Genomic DNA, 16,723 nt, shown 5'->3' with positions numbered 1-16,723 from the left:
AGGCTGGCCCCAGGACGGGTGTGGGAATGTGAACGCTGTCCACACCGAGGCCGACTCCCCAGGGTCGACCCCGTGTCAGTCGTTGTCGCTGTGGTGAGCCCCGCGGGTGAGGAGCGGAGGTGTCAGCTTAGAAGCATGTAGGTCGCCTCCCAGGATACCTCTCACGGTGGGCATGAGAGCCGTGGTCCGCCTTTCGAGCCCCACCGCGTGTTCCTCGATCATCACAGGTTTTCCTCGTCCTCGTTCTATCGTGGATCTGGAAGTATTAAAGCAGTAAGGGTGGGCAGGGGCTGGCGTGCAGTGGTAACGTGAAAGGCAAAGGCACAGTTGCGTGGGATCCCCATCATAAGTGTACTGCTGGCAACTTAGGCTGCAAGAGTGGGGATAACTGGATGCGACATCTGTTGCGAAAGGCAGGAATGGGTAGGATTGAATGAAGTCCCAAGCATAACTGATTGGGGAGTAACTGAGAAGCCTAGTGATGTTACTGCCAGATACAGTAAGTGCTAACTCCTGGAACAATCGGACGCCTCCTCAGTGGGAAACTAAGAGAAGTAGTGAATGCCAGCGTCAAGTAGTTAAGTAGGCTCCGGCATGGCAATTATTAATAATAATATAAATTATATGTCAATGTTAAAACACAGAGCAGACAGTGGACTGCAGGTGGCCCCGAAGACTGCATAGAGTGCAGCGAAGTCCATATCTCTATGTAGCGGGTAAATACTAAGGAACGCCAACAGGCCAAGGTAAGAGGGTGTTAAGTGGCATCAAACTGCGGAACCACTTATGCTCAACAAGACGAATTAGAACTGTAACGAAATTATTATTAAGAATGGAGAGAAAATGCGTTCTTCCCTTCTTCTCTCGTGAAAATCCTTGGCTGGGACACGCCATCTGGAGCCTCGGCAGCTGGACCATTGCAGCTGCGGCATCTTTGGTTGGACACCGCTAGATGTCAACTTCAGCAGCTGGGACATCGTCGGCTGGATACCTCCTTCTGGAGCTTCAGCTGCTGGATCATCGGCTGGGACCACATCAGCCGGAACCTCAGCAGCTGGGCTTGGCCCCCAGGGGGCATGCTCAACTGGCACACCACCAGCTGGGCCTCGCTCAGCGGCCGTAACCCTACCAGCTGGGCCCTCAGCTGCTGGATCATCGGCATGGACTGCGTCAGCCGGCACATCAGCTGCTGGGTCTGACCCAAGAAACAAACAAAAAAAATATATAATACATAAATTAGAAAGGAATATAAAGAATGACAAAATGTAAATAACAGAAATCCTATATAAATAAAGAGGGATTTTTTTTTTTCAGGGATATTCCTGCGTGGGCCCTAAGCCTCTGGCTGGCCCACTAAGTGTTGCTTGTTTCTGTTTTACTTGGGCGGAGTATGAGTATTTATTACTCGTATGGTCGCTTTAGTAAGATTTTGCCATATGTGTTTAACAACTTCTTCTGCTCTGTTGAATCTAAGTTGAAATCTTAATGGGTTTGTAACTGTGCACTGTGTTAGATAATGTTCCAGTGGTCTGTCGGGCATTTCTCCACAGTGTTGACATTTCCTTTCATCTTCTGGAACCTGTAAGCCTATTTCCCATGCACATGGGTATCCAAGCCTGATGCGATGTAAGTGCACTTCTGTTGTTCTACTGCTCCCTTTCATCAAACTAAGTGGTTCGTAGTTGGTTGAATTCTTGTACCAACCCGCAGATCCTGATGTAGCAACTGCTGTGTTGTGGTCACTGTACATCTTTTGCATTGCTCTGTTTCTAATTACATTCTTAATCTGTGATAGACTCTGTGGTATGTAAATGTCTACATTTCTTCTCTTAGTTGCAAGTTTTGCAGCTTCGTCTGCAATGTCATTTCCTATTATTCCCACATGACTTGGCACCCAGTTGATAAGTACCCGTCGGCCTTGTCGTTTGAGTGTTTGCATTAATGATATGACATTTGTGATCAGATGTATGTTATCACATATGTGTTCTTGTTGCAAGGTTCCAATGGCGGTTCTCGAATCTGTATGTATGATAACATGTTGTCGGTGTTGAGCAAGAGCATGTTCCAAAGCCTTTTGAATGGCTAGCATCTCTGTTTGTAAAGTCGAACACCCATTTGAGAGCCTCCAACTATTGACAGAGTTTCTTGCTTTAACTGCAGCTCCGGTCTCTTGTCCCTGCTGGTCTACTGATCCATCTGTGAAGTAAGTGAAGCTGTCGGATGCCATGTTTGCTTCTATATGCATCTGTGCAATGTTACGTAGCAGATGAGGATTTGTCTGGTTCTTTTATCCTTCAATAACCATAATCTTAAAGTCTGCTGGCAGAGATTCCCAAGGGGCTTGCATAACAAAGTCTGCATGTATTTCGTCGACACCCTTCTCAGTGACTATGTTTGTTATATCGAATGTATTGATGGTGTTGATCGCACAATGGGTCCACCTGTTGCTATTGGAATAAAGAGGGTGACTGTGCATGCTCAGCTGCAGCACCGCCAGCTGAGCCTTCGGCTGCTATTATTTATTTATTTTTTTTGAGATATATACAAGTGTTGTTACATTCTTGTACAGCCACTAGTACGCGTAGCGTTTCGGGCAGGTCCCTGGAATACGATCCCCTGCCGCGAAGAATCGTTTTTTCATCCAAGTACACATTTTACTGTTGCGTTAAACAGAGGCTACAGTTAAGGAATTGCGCCCAGTAAATCCTCCCCGGCCAGGATACGAACCCATGACATAGCGCTCGCGGAACGCCAGGCGAGTGTCTTACCACTACACCACGGAGACTGTTGAAGCTACGTGGAGCTTCATGTTGTGGAGACTATTAGCTACGAATAATTAATTAACAATACTCATAATAATAATGGTTCATTATAAGGGCATGCTCAGCTGGGCCCTCAGCTGCTGGGTCACAGGCAGCATATAAATAATAGTTAATTAACTGCAAATAATTAATTAACAATAATCATAATGACTGATTAATTACAATTAAGGGCATGCTCGGCTGGAAGACCGCCAGCTGAGCCTGCGGCTGCTGGATCATCGGCTGGGACCACATCAGTCGGCACATCAGCAGCTGTGCTTGGCCTCCAGGGGCGTGCTCAGCTTGGAACACCACCAGCTGGGCACTCAGCTGCTGGATCATCGGCTGGGACAACATCAGCAGCTGTGCTTGGCCCCCAGGGGCATGCTCAGCTGGAACACCATCAGCTGCTGGATCATCGGCTGGGACCACATCAGCCGGAACATCAGCAGCTGTATTTGGCCCCCAGGGGCATGCTCAGCTGGAACACCACCAGCTGGGCCATCAGCTGCTGGATCATCGGCTGGGACCACATCAACCGGAACATCAGCAGCTGTGTTTGGCCCCCAGGGGCATGCTCAGCTGGAACACCACCAGATGGGCCATCAGCTGCTGGATCATCGGCTGGGACCACATCAGCCGGAACATCAGCAGCTGTGCTTGGCCCCCAGGGGCATGCTCAGCTGGAACACCGCCAGCTGTGTCATCAGCTGCTGGATCATCGGCTAGGACATCATCAGCGGCTGGGCTTGGCCCCCAAGGGGGCACGGTCAGCTGGCATACCACCAGCTGGCCCATCAGCTGCTGGGTCATCGGCAGCATATCCACGTCAGCCGGGACATCAGCAGCCTGGCCCGAGAGCAGCTGGGCCATTAGCTGCTGGATCATCGGCAAGGACTACATCAGCCGGAAGAACAGCTGCTGGGTCTGCCCGTGGGCGGGCAAATCAAATGGTAGCGAAATTATAATAACCAGTATGGATAATTGAATATGAGGGTAATAATAAACAGGGAAACGTGAATAGACATAACCAGACATAATGACTGAATAATAATTGAGACCTCCTTTGTGTGTACCCCGACATTGCATTGGGTAACTGGCACTAGGCTCCGTCAGCAATGTTCCATGACACATTCTCCCTAGTTGCATCCATCGCAGCACTGGCGCACTGCTCAGTTAGGTTATAACAACGAGTAATGTGGTACATCCATTGTTCTTTATACAATAATTAATAAGCACAGGGGGAGAACGATTATAATGAAGAATAATAATAAAGAATAATAACACTAAAGGATAACAATAATAAAGAATAATTGAGAGGATTCGGCTGAATCGAATCTTCGGGACTGAAGTAATTGTTGAGCTTACTATAGATAATATAAGTATGGAGAAAGCTGTTCTTTTCTTAAAGTAAAGATTCTTATTAACTGGAGCGTCAGCTGCTGGATCTTCGGCTGGGACCTCGTCAGCCGGAACATCAGCAGCTGGGGACATCAGCTGCTGGATAGTCTCAGTCCCGAGACTGGGACCTCGCCAGCCGGAACTTCAACAGCTGGGTTAATAATTATAATAAAGATGAAAGAAACTTCCCAATTTTTTCCGCCTCCGCCGGGAGTCGAACCCGGGCCCTTAGGACTACGACCACCAAGCGCTGTCCATTCAGCTGTGAGGCCCAGAAATAAAATGAAATAACAATAAAGAATAACAATAATGAGGAATAATTGATAGGATACATCTGGATCGACTCTTCTTAACTGAAGTAATTCATGTTCTTATTAAAGTATAATATAGGCATAGAGAAATCTTATTCGTTTGTTAATTAAAGATTCTTAGTATCTGAAGTTTCAGCTGCTGGACCAACGGCTGGCAGCTGGGTTAATAATAATTATAATAGGGAGTAATAATAATAAAGAATAATAATCATAGTGAGACAATAATAAAGGTATAATTGATAGGATTCTTCCGAATCGATTCTTCGGAACCGAAGTAAGTCTTGATCTTATTAAAGTAGGATATAAGCATAAAGAAATCTTAAAGTAAAGAATCTTAGTAACTGAAATGGCGGCCAGATGGGCGACACCACGAGCGTGGCGCCTCCCGCCCCCGAGCGCCCACTAGGGCAAGGGGGCGAGCATAGCCCCCAAGGCCACGCCTAGGGCAAGCTAGCCACTGATCCAGCTGCACTGTGCGTACCAGTGGCTTTACAAGAATGTTATTACTAAGCTGAGTATCCTCACAATCCCAAAGTACCTTCTTGTATATGTATAAATAAATAAATGAATACCGAAATAAATAAATTGAGCCTGGCCACGCGGCAACACCACCAGGTGTGGCGCCACCTGCCCTCGTGCAAGGGAGACCCACTCGTGCATGGCACGACACACACGCTCGGCACGGCACTGAGGGCGGGAAGGGGCATGCTCCACTGGATCATCGTCGGGAACTACATCCACCGGAACATCAGCAGCCAGGACGGGACTTAGGGGGAGCCCTGCACGTGCACTCCACGTGGCCCCCAGACCCGGTCGCCGCCACAGGAGGCCCACAGGGGCGTGAGAGAACCAGAGCACCTGGGGACAAAACCCACCAGAGTGAGAAGGCCACAGAGTGCCTGTTTACGTGGGACGACACCCCCAGCGTTTTTGCGGCACCGGCCCGCGGGCGAGAGCCCGGCACGCCCACACCCCATGGCCCCCGGCCCGGGCGAGAGGCGAGGCAAGGCCCCTAGGGCAGCCCCCAGAGGCGTGCGAGCCGAAAGGAGCCGTCCACATCGGTCCCCGGGCGCGGAAACTAGGCCACGCCGTGCTCACCTCCAGGCCCCGAGGGACGCCCGTAGGGAAAGTAAACCAGGAGGACTGGCCACATGGGCCACGCCACCGGGCGTGGGCACCGCACGCCCAGGCATCAAGGAGCCCGCACGCCCGGGCGTTAAAGAGCCCGCACGTGCACGCCTCGTGGCCCAGGCGCCCACTAGGGCCACGGGCGAAGCAGTGGCCCCAGGGACCACGCCTAGCCTGGCCGCCCGGGCGACACCACCAGATGTGGCGCCGCCCACACCACGCGGCCCTCAGCCCGGGCGCGAGGCGAGCCAAGACCCCAGAGGGAAGAAAGCCGTAAGGAGCCTGGCCACGTGGCCCACGCCGTACCCCGAGCATGGGCACCAGGGCACGCCGTGCACCTCCGGGCCCCTAGGGGCCCGGAGGTGCACGGTTTTCCTTGCCCTAGGGCGAGGTTTTCCTTGCCCTAGGGCAAGGAAACCAGTAGGGCTGACCACATAGGCCACACCAGCAGGCGTGGGCGACCCCGGCCCACGTGCGTAGAGGAGCCCGCACGTGCATGCCACATGGCCCGGGCGCCCACTAGTGCAAGGGCGACACGACACGCACGCCCAGGCACGGCGCGGAGGCGTGAAGGGACAGCCCGCACGGCTAGCTCCCTAGAGAGGGGAAGTAAACCTGAGAGGCAGCTAGCTACAGCGTCGCAACACACACGACAAGGGGCACGGCGCTGGGCACACGCCGATCACTGGGGACGTCCCTAACTAACAAGGGCGCCCCCCACGCTGAGCGTGGTGAGGAAACACGGCCAGGACTGTACCTTAGGGTAATTGCGATAAGCAGGATGCTCTGAAACGCCATGGGCTAACAACGACTTCACTCAAACAGGAGTCCTGTGAGGGCCACCTGTTACGAACCCGGATCCAACGTCCGAGCCCGGAGCAGTGACGACCGCGCCATCTGTGGGTCAGCTCCCGAAACCCCCTCCAAACGGACGACGACACCTGGTGAGGACGGCGTGTACTGGCCTCGAGGGCCAGTTTCCAGTCCCATTCAGCACTCTACACCGCCGCCGCTGACCTCTGGTGAGGTGGTGCTCAGACTACAACGCCATCTATGGAGTGGATATGTCGGGCGTTTGTGTCTGAGCCAGTAAGTGAGGTGTTTTAGTGTCCCTGTTATTGATGACATGTCTGCTTACAGAGTCGACCTGGGACTGCTGTGATGGAAGTTGAGTCAGTCTACCCGAGGCAGCCGTCTCCATACCTTGTACTTTGCTGCAGCAGTTGTGAAGTCGTCCCCCCGGAAGAACACTGTGGTGTGTTACCCTGCCAGTGGAGTGGCAGTAAAAGGATTACCCGGGACCGACTGTTGGAGACGATCATCCACTGGGGTATTGAGGACAGGAGAGTGATTTGTGGTGTCACACGAGGCTCCTGTCTAGGGCGTTCCCCTTATATCGTTCGTGGAGTGGCCTGACCAGCCTTGCTGATCCGGAACCTGCCAGCAGACCAGCTGGACATGTGGTTGACGGCCTCCACGGCGGTGCCCTCAGTGGACCTGTGTTTTGGCTGACCTGTGGCCAGGGTAGGCTCAGCTTCCTAGAGGATTCGTTGTGAGGCCACGAAGAAGCACCGAGGATTTAGCACCGAGAGTCTGGATCCAGAGTCTTCAGCAGAAGACAATTGTGTATTTCCCCTGTACAGTGTTAATACCCCTCCCCCTGTGCACTCCTTTATATATTTATTTATTTGGTGATGGTAATAATTATAGTCTTAAGTTCTTAACTTTCTTTCCCTTCCCCCTTTAAGTTTCTTGCGTCACGGATCACATCCCTTGAAAGCCACTACTGGCTTGGGGTCGGATATAACTTCCTCTAACAACATCAGAGTAAGAACCCCGTTGCGTCCCGAGAGGGCCGTAACACCACCCTTGTAGGCGACGGTGGAAGGCTTCTGTGGTACTGGGCGTCGTGGTTCACGTGTAGCAGGATGGCGGTGGAGCGTTTTGTAGTGTGTCGTCTGGGGAGGAGGCGGTCAAGAGGTCGCTGAGTCCCCGGGCGCGCTTTAAGTACCCTGCTTGATGCGAGCGCAACTTTAGTCAGTTAGACACAAACTTATGGTAATACGCTTTCTTCCCCACAGAAACATCACCGCTAGCTTGAGCAGCAGTGTCTATTTGTTAATTTTAACATCTTTACGTGGCACCATAAAGTAGAGCAGTTCAGGCAAACATTTATTTCGTCCACTGGTGTCGATGGAAGAATTACAGGTAATGTTTGCCTGAAATCTCCATCTAGCAATATTAATGCAATCCCAAATGGTCTGATGTTTTCACACAAATCTTGCAATGATCGATCAAGAGCCTCGAGCAATTTTTTGTAGTCCATTGTGCTTTTTCCCAAACAATTGGTAGGGAAATTAACACGGAAGAAGACTCACTATCACTTCAAGTTGATCTAAATAGGGTTTTGAAATGGTCAAAAGATTGGCAGATGCAGTTTAATGCTGATAAATGTAAAGTTCTGAGGCTAGGTAATGATGATAAAGTTACAAGTTACGTGCTAGATGGTGTTAAGATTACGAAGTCAAATTGCTCCCGGACGCAGGTTCGAATCCTTGTCATTATCAGCATTAAACTGCATCTGCCAATCCTTCGACCATTTCAAAACCCTATCTAGATCAACTTGAAGTGATAGTGAGTCCTCATCCGAATTAATTTCCCTAACGATTTTCCTATCATCGGCAAATTTGCAAATGTTGCTACTCAAACCTGAATCTAAATCATTTATATATATTATAAACAACAGAGGTCCCAGGACAGAGCCCTGAGGCACCCCACTTACAACATTTTCCCACTCTGACTTGACTCCATTTATACTAACTCTCTGTTTCCTTTGGTATAGCCATGTCCTAATCCAGCTTAATATAGCACCCCCAATACCATGAGACTCTAACTTTTTAATCAGTCTTTCATGTGGCACTGTATCAAAAGCTTTGCTAAAGTCAAGGTACACAACATCCCAATCCTTACCACTATCAACTGCCTCAACAATGCTAGAATAAAAAGATAACAAATTTGTTAAACATGAACAGCCATTTATAAAACCACGTTGCGACTCAATTATTAATTTATGTTTTTCAAGATGAAGACGAATTTTATTTGCTATTATAGACTCGAGTAACTTTCCCACAATAGACGTTAGGCTAATTGGTCGATAGTTAGACGCCAGTGATCTATCTCCTTTCTTAAAAACTGGTATCACATTAGCAACTTTCCAAAACTCTGGCACTCTGCCTGTATCTATTGATTTATTAAATATGGTAGACAGTGGGTCAACAAGCTCCTCTTTGCATTCTTTAAGCACCCTGGCAAACACTTCATCCGGCCCTGGGGATTTGTTTGGTTTGAGTTTTACTATTTGTTTAAGAACATCCTCCCTGGTAACTGTTATACTCGTCAACCTGTCCTCGTCCCCACCCACATAGACTTGTTCGGCTGAAGGCATGTTGTTAAGTTCCTCTTTAGTAAATACAGATACAAAATATTTATTAAAAATACTACTCATCTCTTCATCACTATCTGTTATTTGACCTGTCTCAGTTTTTAATGGACCTATCCTTTCCCTAGTCTTAGTACGATATAACTGAAAAAACCCTTTAGGATTTGTCTTTGCTTGCCCTGCTATGCGAACTTCACAGTTTCTTTTTGCATTCCTTATCTCTTTTTTAACATTTCTAACCAGTTGTACGAATTCCTGTTCTAAAGTGACATCCCCATTTTTAATCCTTTTGTACCAAGCTCTCTTTTTACCTATAAGGTTCTTCAAATTCTTTGTTATCCACTTTGGGTCATTGGTATTCGATCTATTCAATTTGTATGGTATACTACGTTCCTGTGCTTTGTTTAGAATATTCTTAAATAAGTTATATATTGAATCCACATCGAAATCCCCATTTACGTCACCTATCGCTGGGTTCATGTCTCGCTCCAAGACCGGCCCCCACCCCATACCCAAGACTTTCCAATCAATTTGACCCAAAAAATTTCTAAGGCTATTAAAATCAGCGTTTCGAAAATCTGGCACTTTAACAGAATTTTCTCCTACAGGTCTATTCCATTCTATGCTAAATCTGATTTCTTTGTGATCACTGTTCCCTAGCTCACTCCCTATTTCGATGTCATTAATTTGTGTTTCCTTGTTAGTTAACATTAAATCTAAAATATTATTTTCCCGTGTTGGTTCCTTAATGTGTTGCGTAAGAAAGCATTCGTCAATTAATTATAGAAAATCTTCTGCTTCACTATTCCCTGTTTTGTTCAACCAGTTTATTCCACTAAAATTAAAGTCACCCATGACGTAAATACTGTTAGATCTAGATGCCCTAGATATTTCATCCCATAGATGCTTTGTTTCCATTCTGTCTAAGTTTGGTGGCCTATATATAACTCCTATTATAATATTATTTGCTTTTTCGTATAATTCTATCCAAATAGTTTCTGTGTGTGGCTCAGTTTTGATTCCCTCTTTGAGACTACACGTGCAGTCACGTCCTCTGTGACTGCACCTGACTGTCTATTGGTTCCACAAATCAACAACCCTGTTACTGAACCAGTATTTACCCAAGTCTTTCCTAAATCTAAACTTATCCAATTTATACCCATTGTTTCGTGTTCTGTTTGTGTTGATACTTTTAATACGCTATTAATATCCCCTTTGTTATGTCCATTCACCCACTTGTAAACCTCTATCATGTCACCCCTAACTCTTAGCCTTTCCAGTGAATGCAACTTAAACTTTGTTAATCTTTCTTCATATGAAAGATTTCTAATTTGGGGAATTAACTTAGTCATCCTATGCTGGAGACGTTCAAGTGAATTTATATCTATTCTATAATATGACGACCAAAACTGAACTGCATAATCTAAATGGGGCCTAACTAGAGCAAGATATAGCTTGAGAACCACACCAGGTGTCTTGTTACTAACGCTGCGATTAATAAATCCAAGTGTCCGATTTGCCTTATTACGAACATTTATGCATTGATCCTTTTGTTTTAAATTCTTACTAATCATAACTCCCAGATCCCTTTCGCAATTCGACTTCGCAATCTCAACACCATCTAGCTCGTATCTTGTAACCCTATCATCATTACCTAACCTCAGAACTTTACATTTATCAGCATTAAACTGCATCTGCCAATCCTTCGACCATTTCAAAACCCTATGTAGATCAAATTGAAGTGATAGTGAGTCCTCCTCCGAATTAATTTCCTTACCGATTTTCGTATCATCGGCAAATTTGCAAATGTTGCTACTCAAACCTGAATCTAAATCATTTATATATATTATAAACATATAATATTTATATATATTATTTATATATATTATAAACGGTCCCTGGACAGAGCCCTGAGGCACCCCACTTACAACATTTTCCCACTCTGACTTGACTCCATTTATACTAACTCTCTGTTTCCTTTGGTATAGCCATGCCCTAATCCAGCTTAATATAGCACCCCCAATACCATGAGACTCTATCTTTTTTATCAGTCTTTCATGTGGCACTGTATCCAAAGCTTTGCTAAAGTCAAGGTACACAACATCGCAATCCTTACCACTATCAACTGCCTCAACATTGCTAGAATAAAAAGATAACAAATTTGTTAAACATGAACGGCCATTTATAAAACCATGTTGTGACTCAATTATTAATTTTTTTTTTTTTAGATGAAGACGAATTTTATTTGCTATTATAGATTCGAGTAACTTTCCCACAATAGACGTTAGGCTAATTGGTCGATAGTTAGACGCAAGTGATCTATCTCCTTTCTTAAAAACTGGTATCACATTAGCAACTTTCCAAAACTCTGGCACTCTGCCTGACTCTATTGATTTATTAAATATGGTTGACAGTGGGTCACAAAGCTCCTCTTTGCATTCTTTAAGCACCCTGGCAAACAATATTACCTTCAGACAATATTGTGAACTTAACAATATGCCTTCAGCCGAACAAGTCTATGTGGGTGGGGACGAGGACAGGTTAACGAGTTTAGCAGTTACCAGGGAGGATGTTCTTAAACAAATAGTAAAACTCAAACCAAACAAATCCCCAGGGCCGGATGAAGTGTTTGCCAGGGTGCTTAAAGAATGCAAAGAGGAGCTTTGTGACCCACTGTCAACCATATTTAATAAATATGGTTGACAGTGGGAGGAGGTACGACGGCTGAGACTTATTTATTATTTATTTATTTATTTATATATATACAAGAAGGTACATTGGGTTTGTGAGAATACATTGGATAGTATAGTATTTACATTCTTGTAAAGCCACTAGTAGGCGCAGCGTTTCGGGCAGGTCCTTAATCTAGCAGACTTCGAGAAGAAACGAAGGAGGAGACCAATGTTGACGAGACCTCATCGTGGAGAGTAGTGAAAGACAGGGGTCTTAAGAAGACCTTGACAAGGCCGTGTCAAATTCATTTGCCGTGTTGGAGGACGAGTGCTGTAGTGCGCCTGCAGTGAGGAAATCAGCGAGGAACGGCGGAGCGCAGGCCCCTCAGGCTGCCCAGAACGTTAGGGCGGTACCGAAGCGAATTTTGGTTGTGGGAGATTCCCAGGTGAGGTATTTAGACAGAACGTTTTGTGCCAGAGATAGGGGGAACAGATTAAGGGTTTGCTATCCGGGAGCTGGAATTGGTGATATTGTTGAAAACATGAATGATATTATGACGGGAAATGTGAACAAACCCATTATTTGTATTAGTGCAGGGGTTAATGATGTTGGGCGAGTTGGAGTGAGGAACTAATACAGAGATTTAGGACAGCCATTGAATTAGTTAGGAGCAAGGGAGGAATCCCGATCATATGTGGCATTCTTCCAAGAAAGGGAGTGGGAAATGAATGGATGTCGAGGGCACTTGGTGTCAATTGCCGGCTGGAAAGATATTGCAAATCAAATGCAATATCTTTCATAGACAACTGGGAACGCTTCTATGGAAGAAATGAAATGTATGCTCGTGATGGGGTGCATCTATCGAGGGCTGGGGTTGTTGCTGTTGCGAACTCGTTGGAACCAGTGGTTAGAGGTGTTTGTTTGGGTTTAAACTGTTAGTAGATAGTGGTATGGGAACTGATTTGGAGGAAGGAGGTAATAAAAGTATGTGTTCGTGGGAGAAAAGAATTGGCAAAATGATCAGGGAAAGAAAAGGGCCTCAAAATAACAATTCACTTAGGATATATTACACTAACAGTAGAAGTCTAAGAAATAAAATTAATGAATTAAATGCTCTTGTCTGCACAGAAAATATAGATATTATTGCACTTACCGAAACGTGGATGAACGTAGAAAATAGAGAACTATTAGCTGAATATCAGATAAATGGATTTAAACTATTTCACACAGATAGATATATTAGACGAGGAGGGGGAGTAGCCATATATGTTAGGGACAATTTGAAATGTAGTCTCAAAGAGGGAATCAAAACTGAGCCACACACAGAAACTATTTGGATAGAATTAAACGAAAAAGCAAATAATATTATAATAGGAGTTATATATAGGCCACCAAATTTAGACAGAATGGAAGCAAAGCATCTATGGAATGAAATATCTAGAGCATCTAGATCTAACAGTATTTATGTCATGGGTGACTTTAATTTTAGTGGAATAAACTGGTTGAACAAAACAGGGAATAGTGAAGCAGAAGATTTTCTAGAATTAATTGACGATTGCTTTCTTACGCAACACATTAAGGAACCAACGCGGGAAAATAATATTTTAGATTTAGTGTTAACTAACAGGGAAACACAAATTAATGACATCGAAATAGGGAGTGAGCTAGGGAACAGTGATCACAAAGTAATCAGATTTAGCATAGAATGGAATAGACGTGTAAGAGAAAATTCTGTTATAGTGCCAGATTTTTGAAAAGCTGATTTTAATAGCCTAAGAAATTTGTTGGGTCAAATAGATTGGAAACTCTTGGGTATGGGGTGTACCTCAACCCCAACCTCAGGCCACCCACACCATACCTCAACCCCAACTCCAGGCCACCCACACCATACCTCAACCCCAGCCTCAATTCATACCCCAACCCGAGACAACCTACACCATACCTCAACCCCAACCCCAACCTCAATCCATACCCCAATCCCAGGCCACCCAAACCATACCTCAACCCTAACCCCAACCTCAATCCATACCCCAACCCGAGACCACACACACCATACCTCAACCCCAACCCCACTCCCAACCTCAATCCATACCCCAACCCCAGTCCACCCACACCATACCTCAACCCCAACCCCAACCTCAATCCATACCCCAACCCGAGACCACCCACACCATACCTCAACCCCAACCCCACTCCCAACCTCAATCCATACCCCAACCCCAGGTCACCCACACCATACCTCAACCTCAACCCAACCTCAATCCATACCCCAACCCCAGGGCCCAGCCACTTCCAGTAGCCCTGCGTCACACAGGGAATATTCAATATTGGGTCTCGAATGGGTCTTTGTATGCCAGGTGTGTCCTTGCTAAATTTACCTAGCAACTGTTTCACAACTTGAAAACTAAACGACCGGAAATATGGTTTTCTATCTGTCTTCACAAGAAACATGTTGTAACTGTTCAGCATTGTTACGTCAATAAGGTGGAAAATCATTTTCTTTATCCACTTCACTGTTTTACGTACACACTCTACAGCACCCACCATCATGTCACATTTATCAACTAAACGCATGTTGATGTTGTAGTCCATCACACAATCTGGCTTATATATTATTTGCTTTGTTGTTTTGTTCACCTTGCCACTGTCCACCATTGTACCAGGGTGAATGGTGGTCAACATGTTCACTTCACGTCTGTCTTTCCACCGCACTGAAAGCATTGCACCACTTTTTCTTACCTCGCAATCACCTACTTGCATAGCAGTGTCAAACACAGGCATTTCCTTTCGTTTTGGCTTTACTGTTGTAGCGAGTAGATTATCCCAATAATATACTCGCTCCAAATGCTTTGTTAAATATTCCTGTCAACCTTTGGAGATGAATGAGGTGAGGCGTTGCCCGGGCATATAAGCAGCAGAATAGCAAACATTAACGAGAGTCTACTTTCAAGTGTGGTCTAGAGCAGACACTTGCGAGATACTGTACCGACGCTCAGTGCGCTCAACTCACACCAAAGTATCACCTGTGTACTTCTGTATCTTCGACCAAATATATATATAGTATCTTAGTGTCTGTGTTTATTTGTCACCATACTTTACGTAATAATAGAACCGTTACATTGGTGACCCCAGAGAGTTTCGACGATACCCAGCCACGATGGACTACAACATGGACTCTCACTGGACCTCTACTGCTACTGTTTGCTGTGATGGAACACTTCCAACACCCTCGCCACAGCTATGATTTTCATCGCGTCCATCTCTGCATTTTCATCTACTACGGCTTGCTGCTCCACGATCGTTACTCACTCATCTGACAGTCTCATCAATGATTACATCATATTGGATCTACAGCTTGTCCTGCCGACTCTCCGTCGCTGCCAGGGCACTGCTTGTCCTACGCCCACGACAGCTGCTCTGTCATCATATTCATCTACACGTTCACTGCATTTTGATACTCGGCCGACTCAAGCCCTTTGCGCAGTACAGGACCTACAGCTTGCGTTTCCGACACTTCCTCGCCTTCAGGACAATTCAGCTCTAGATGTGATTACCTCGTTGTCCTAACTACGTGCCTACATTACCTCCTAATGTCCTGGTGCCCGAGCCCATCCGCCCCGGATCTAAATGCTCCACCAGCGACCCAAGGACGCAACAATTATGCACATTCTTCTCTCCTGCTACACCGAGCTTGTCCACACACTGCCTACATCTTTTGGTACCAGACTACAATTTCCACAGTCAACAATGTAGTACTCGGCGTGTACAGTCCTAATCAACCCAAGACGCTACAGCTTCGACACAGAGCAGACAGCAGACTACGACCGCATCGAGCCGCCACGCTCTCGCTCCCCGAGTTCAGACACTCACAATTCTCAATCGAGCCGCCACGCTCTCCCACATAGAGCTCCACGACTCCGGCCTCACTCAGCTCTCTGCTCTGCTCCAGGCTTCGTCTCAACGTCTGCGTCACTGCTAAATCCAGAGACACATCCGCCGACTACGCAGTTCACTTTTCGACCACAGTTACCAGCAGCACCGCCACCTACGACAACGGACGATCCTGTACGACCTCCCACCCTACAACTCCAGTTACCAGCCGCACCACAACCTGATCCTACGACGACGGACGATCCTGTGCGACCTCCCACCCTACGACCCCAGTTAGATGACATCAGTGAAGAGGAGGAAGTTAACTTTGATGGTTATGTAACACGAGCAGGGCGTACAATTCACCGACCAGCTAAGTTCCTTGATCAAGTATTTTTCCTTTCATCCCCTGGGAGGGGAAGTTCTGTAGCGAGTAGATTATCCCAATAATATACTCGCTCCAAATGCTTTGTTAAATATTCCTGTCAACCTTTGGAGATGAATGAGGTGAGGCGTTGCCCGGGCATATAAGCAGCAGAATAGCAAACATTAACGAGAGTCTACTTTCAAGTGTGGTCTAGAGCAGACACTTGCGAGATACTGTACCGACGCTCAGTGCGCTCAACTCACACCAAAGTATCACCTGTGTACTTCTGTATCTTCGACCAAATATATATATAGTATCTTAGTGTCTGTGTTTATTTGTCACCATACTTTACGTAATAATAGAACCGTTACACTGTTCCACACACTCCAGTCTTATTATCAAGCAAGAATTTCGTTACCAAGGGCCTGGTATAATAGTTATGTGTACAATATGTGGCCCTTGTTCAGATATGGTGCAAGCAGTGCCTTAACCACACTACCTGAGAAGCCATGTTCGTCATTAGCAGGAATATCTACATTTGGGGCTGAAAAAGTATCATGTGTAACACCATTCCTGATTCACAGTCACAAAGCAAAAAGAATTTCAGTCTAAATCGATGACGTTTTGAGGGAATATACTGCTTGAAGGCAGCACGTCCTTTGAAAAGCACAAGTGATTCATCAATAACCAGCTTCTGAGCTGGTACGTAGTAATCTCGGTACTTTCCAATCAG

The 16,723-nt window shown here is 46.2% G+C and overlaps 1 protein-coding gene across 1 annotated transcript; it reads left to right on the top strand.

Annotated features, from left to right (window-relative positions):
• The first annotated feature begins 5,488 nt into the window (after window positions 1-5,488).
• Window positions 5,489-6,079, top strand: LOC123750666 (skin secretory protein xP2-like). Its single transcript, XM_045732766.2, has one exon. The coding sequence runs from the start codon at window positions 5,489-5,491 to the stop codon at window positions 6,077-6,079; it is 591 nt and encodes a 196-aa protein (XP_045588722.2).
• The last annotated feature ends 10,644 nt before the right edge of the window (window positions 6,080-16,723 follow it).

The sequence above is a fragment of the Procambarus clarkii genome, chromosome 27 (genome assembly GCF_040958095.1).
Source record: "Procambarus clarkii isolate CNS0578487 chromosome 27, FALCON_Pclarkii_2.0, whole genome shotgun sequence".
Lineage (NCBI taxonomy): Eukaryota > Metazoa > Arthropoda > Malacostraca > Decapoda > Cambaridae > Procambarus > Procambarus clarkii.
The sequence above is the reverse complement of the archived record's forward strand: the minus strand, read 5'-3'. Positions and strand labels throughout refer to the sequence as shown.

Excerpts from the sequence above, each read along its gene's own strand:
- LOC123750666 (XM_045732766.2), top strand. The coding sequence starts at position 5,489 with ATGGCCCCCGGCCCGGGCGAGAGGCGAGGCAAGGCCCCTAGGGCAGCC.